At 30.1% G+C, this 5,141-nt stretch overlaps 1 protein-coding gene across 1 annotated transcript in view; it reads left to right on the top strand.

Moving 5' to 3' along the window:
• The window catches only part of LOC106457828 (nephrin-like), a 120,308-nt gene that overhangs the window by 99,011 nt on the left and 16,156 nt on the right, over positions 1–5,141 (top strand). The window contains exons 10-12 of the mRNA XM_022384092.1: positions 2,407–2,540; positions 3,817–3,970; positions 4,861–4,919. Coding sequence (XP_022239800.1) covers positions 2,407–2,540; positions 3,817–3,970; positions 4,861–4,919 — 347 coding nt within the window. The remainder of the gene's footprint in view (positions 1–2,406; positions 2,541–3,816; positions 3,971–4,860; positions 4,920–5,141) is intronic.

The raw sequence follows: 5,141 nt of genomic DNA, 5'->3' as shown, positions 1-5,141 counted from the left end.
CTTCTAATTTAAGGATTTTGTTAACTTTCTCCAACGAGAATGTTGTCAACAAACATGTTTTGACGAAACACGTTAAAATAAACCCATATTCATTTTATGTTAGTCATCGGTAACTCATCCGCATACACGATTTTCCATTTGAAATTGGTTTATAAACGTCTCATGCTTGATTATCGTGACTGGTTAAGCACAGAGGCCGCTTTTTGGTAAACCTAGATGATGACTTAAATTTCTTAACTGCGAGTAATCGGCTTACCTGCATGTGTACATTAGTTTGATGGTCGACGAGTAAGCTTGTTTTTACTGTAACTTGTTTGCTGTTCAAAACATTCTACTTTATATAGTTTTTGGTTTATTTGGTTTTTACTGTAATTTGTTTGTTGTTTAAAACATTCTACTTTATATAGTTTTTGGTTTATTCGGTTTTTACTGTAATTTGTTTGCTGTTCAAAACATTCTACTTTATATAGTTGTTTGGTTTATTTGGTTTTTACTGTAATTTGTTTGCTGTTCAAAACATTCTACTTTACATAGTTGTTTGTTTTATTTGGTTTTTACTGTAATTTGTTTGCTGTTCAAAACATTCTACTTTATATAGCTGTTTGGTTTATTTGGTTTTTATTATAATTTGTTTGCTGTTCAAAACATTCTACTTTATATAATCGTTTGGTTTATTTGGTTTTTATTGTATTTTTAACACATATAACTAAATTTGAAAGATTGTTTTTCTTCACTCATTAAGCTCTAGATGTTATTTTGATTTTTTCTTCTCATAGGGTAGAGGGGGTAGTATCCGTAAATCATGAAATAACAATAAAAATAGACTTTTGGGAAATCCGGTGAATTATTATTATTATTTTGTTATTATGACACTTACGCGAGTTTCTTCATCTCTCCATATATACACACACACGCGCACACACATTTTTATATATGTGCGTGTGTGTGTGTGTGTATGTGTTGTTTTTGCTCGGATGTAATACAGAACAAACAGTAAATATTGCCTCAGTAATGTCCCTGTACATTTTTATATTTAGACACTATTTTTTATACGTTATAAACTTTCATGCTGCACATCCTAAACATGCTTGTAATACAACTTATTAAGATACAAGAAATCCCAAAAAGGATCACGACGCTTCATATTACTTATAAAGTATATTGTGACATTTTTAAGTATATTTAACTCTTATTTTACCACAAGGAGGATCTTATACTTTACAATATCTCCTATAAGCTTACAAAACATTGTGTTTATGTAACAGCAATCGTGTAACTATTTTATGTTGCATTAATAACAAACAAGTGTGAACTTAAAATTTTTTGCTCCTTACGATCCAACAGTATGTAATCGTTTCTGATTCATCAATGCCCAAGGTTGGGATTATTACTACTCAAGAACCTCGAATAATCTTTCAAATAACTAACGCTTTCACGCCACATAATAATTCACGTCACGTAATCTGAGCATTAAACGACATATAAAATTAAAGTTTTATGTCACTGTATATTTCTATCTTTCAAACAATGGTTGGAGGTGTGTATCAATATAAGCATAAAATCAGACTGGACTTGTAATTCTGTGTTTTGCCCATTATGTAGTGCTTTGAACAGTGATTAGATTGGCCTATTGTATGTTTATCTAACTGAATTTAAAATTATGTTATTATAATTATAAAATGCTATTTAAGATAAAATATAATGGAGTAACGTGGTGATTCAGTTAATATAACACATTACAAAAACTTTTTGTACTATACATAAAAAACTAATAATTTGGTTCAAATCTTTAAAACTGCACAGACAAAATATTTATCATATATTTGTATTCTTGTGTAAATTTTAATGTGTTTCATGTGTTTAAAAGAGGTACGGACAACAGTTTTATTTTTTCCTTAGATGCCTTGTTTTTTGTGAGTGTTCTTTTTACAATAGCTAATCGTTAAGTATGTTATTTTTATAAGATTCGCGTCTAATAATAAAATATGTATCGTCAGAAACTGGTGTGAAATTGAATAACTAAATCCAGTTTGTTTGAATATTACCACCCGTTTCCTAAACAATTATAAAATGCTAGATATGAAATTATTTTCATTAAACTTCAATAATAGAAAATGTGAAACAGATGATGCATATTTATTACATTTTACTTAACTGATGTGAAAAGCTAAAATGAACTACACTTCGATGAAAATAGAAAACGTGTTATCTAATATCTGTCTTATTCTACAATATAAAATGCTATGATAGGAAACTAAAATATATATCGGTTGCATTCTGGTGATAACTCCATTTTATTTTACTAAAACAGCCGCTAGTAAAGTTTTGTCTTTAATCCACGTAGTGTATTCACACTAAGTACTTCAGAAACTTACTTTCTTTGATTGTTTATTTTGTTGTTTTCAGATCCACCGGGTCACCCATCGATTCAAGACTTTCAAAACAAGCCAATAAGAGCTGGGGATTTTCAGAGGTTTACCTGTGTTTCCTATGGGGGAAATCCCGTAGCAACTCTTCGGTGGTTCAAAGGGGAAGCAGAGGTAGTATAATGCGGTCAACAGGTTTTTCAAAAGTGGCTGTTTTCCACGAGTTTAGTTTGTAACAGTCCAAAAGTATATTTTTCCATGGGATACAATGTAAATTTTTCTTTAGTTAGAAATAAAGTATTCTGTTGTATTTTAGTTTGCTTAGCTTTGTGTGTGTGTGTGACAAATGTACATTTTATATCATATATATATATATATATACAACTTGATATAAAATCTTACACATCTCGATGTTATAATCTAAACAACTAATAAAGTGTCCCATATATATATAGGACACTTAAAGTAACACCTCTTTAATGAAGCAAGATACAACCATTTTGGTATCCTTTGTCTATCGGAGGTAATTTTGGTTGTATAATATAATCTGTAATTGAATATTCCGGAAATGTAACAATATTTCTGATGATGAAGAGTAAAAGAAGTAATGTTTCTGAGGGATAGTTTTTATTCCATCAAAGTGATGAAAATACAACAAAATAAAGTATAATTGCTGATGAACATCTTAAAAGAGGATTGTCAACTAAAGCGTAAGTTTAGTGTGTACTTAATGTTATATATATGCACAATACTACACAATGGGCTAACTGTGTATGGAAACCCTCATACTTACCACTGAGCCACCGGACGGCTAAACAAAAAAAACAAAAAAACGAAAAGCACATGTTACTATCGCAAAAATCATTAACATGTTGAACTTCGTGATTATTGCTACTTATTTGGATGATCTGTTATTTTATACTTCACTTGATACATTGCACGCGTTAAAAGGTGACAGATTGTGATTAAATACTTGAAATGGGGAAAAAATAAGGACCTTTTTGCTACTTTTAATATACGAGTTTTTGATTCGTGTATCTATTTACGTGCCTGATTATGATTTGGTAAGCATAATGTTGTTTTAATTAGATGTTTTACTCAGTTTCTAGGTAAATTAACCGGAAAATATCATTATTCATAACTTGGCAGATTAACGTCACATCAAGAACATTAGAGGAAAGTTATTGTTAATTTTTTTTACATTTCTGAAAATATAGTAAATTAGGTTAGAACAAGCAAGGTCATTTTTTGTAGGTTTTTTCTACATCAGCCGAAATTGTTGAAAAAGACTAAAATATGCGTTTATCTTTTAGCTTGAATTAACGCTATGTCGTTCACAGAACGAATAAAATTATAAGTCAAATCTCTATTAATTTACGCATGAGATAAATGCTATTTCTGTTCAATTATGAGTTTACAATCCAGTTTTTCACATTGTTTGCTTAAACAGGTAGGTGGTACCGCTCAAGCTATACCGAAAGGGATTTCTCATATTTTGGATATTCGTGCGGACTCAAGTGATAATGGTGCGGTATACAGGTGTGAGGCTTCAAATCCAGCTACACTGCGCCCTCTTGCGACATATGTGACTCCAACAGTTTTATGTAAGATATTTTTGTGACTATTGATTTGTATATTGGTCAGATGCGTGTAAAAATGGATATAATAAAAATATACATGTTATAATTGGAACCAATTTAGTATAAAGTTGCTTTTTAGCATAAATAAACGACAGGTACAAATTGCGATACGTGTTGGTCACGAGTAGTGTGATTACATGTTACTAGCCATGTTTCTCGTCTGGAAAGGACACTCCTTTCCGAACATGGAACTATTGACAGAATTTTCTTAAGCGTGTTTGCAGAAGATACAAATATCGATCGTAGCGAAGAGAAGCAAAACGAAAAATTGTTATTCTGTTGAAGTCAACTTTTCGTGCCAAGCAAAGAGGAATCCTTTTGTTCAGTAAAAACAAGACAAGTGGATTGTCTCACATATCTGAAGAATAATTAGCAGCTAATAATTTGAAACTAAGCTATTAAATCTAAATATTAGTAATATTTTATGCATATATTACTTTTCAATGCTGATAAGCACAAAAAAACATCATAATGTTGCGAATAAGCTTTATCGTATTAAATCTTTTAAATATTTTAAAGCAAAGACTCAATGTTTCGCCGTTGTTGCGTGGCGTCATCAAGTTGGAGTGTTTTAATTATAGTTTAATCCAGTTTTTAGCTTTTTTTTTAAATTCTAATAAGTATTTTGAAGGCAGTTTTCCGTGAAAATATTTTCAATTGTTTCATATTACTTTGTTTTTTGATATTAAAATATCAATGATTTATTATCATTTTCAAATGCCATTCTCTACCTTTGTCTACCAATACTTAAACTAAATTTTGTAAATTATTTTCGATCTTGCTTTGTAATGTATAATTTTGATATAGGATCAGTTATATTTATATATCTGTTTTATTTGATCATTTATTAACAGTCGCACCATCTTCCATTAAAATTGAAGTGGAACCAAAACACACAAAAGCTGGCCAAACGGTGAGTTTCTTGTTTTACCCTTGAAAACCTATGAGGGTACAAAACATTATAACTTGCAAAGTATCCTTAAAACCTATTTTAATAATTCCAGTAATTCTATACTTTAATTCAATCATAAACATAGTTATTGTTTCTGAACAACAATGCCGAATTTACAGACAAAGTATATAATAATGGCTGGAGACGGCTTAAATGGGTAATGAAAAAAAAACTTTAATACAG

Source organism: Limulus polyphemus, unplaced genomic scaffold (genome assembly GCF_000517525.1).
Source record: "Limulus polyphemus unplaced genomic scaffold, Limulus_polyphemus-2.1.2 Scaffold19, whole genome shotgun sequence".
Taxonomy (NCBI): Eukaryota; Metazoa; Arthropoda; class Merostomata; order Xiphosura; family Limulidae; genus Limulus; species Limulus polyphemus.
The sequence above is the reverse complement of the archived record's forward strand: the minus strand, read 5'-3'. Positions and strand labels throughout refer to the sequence as shown.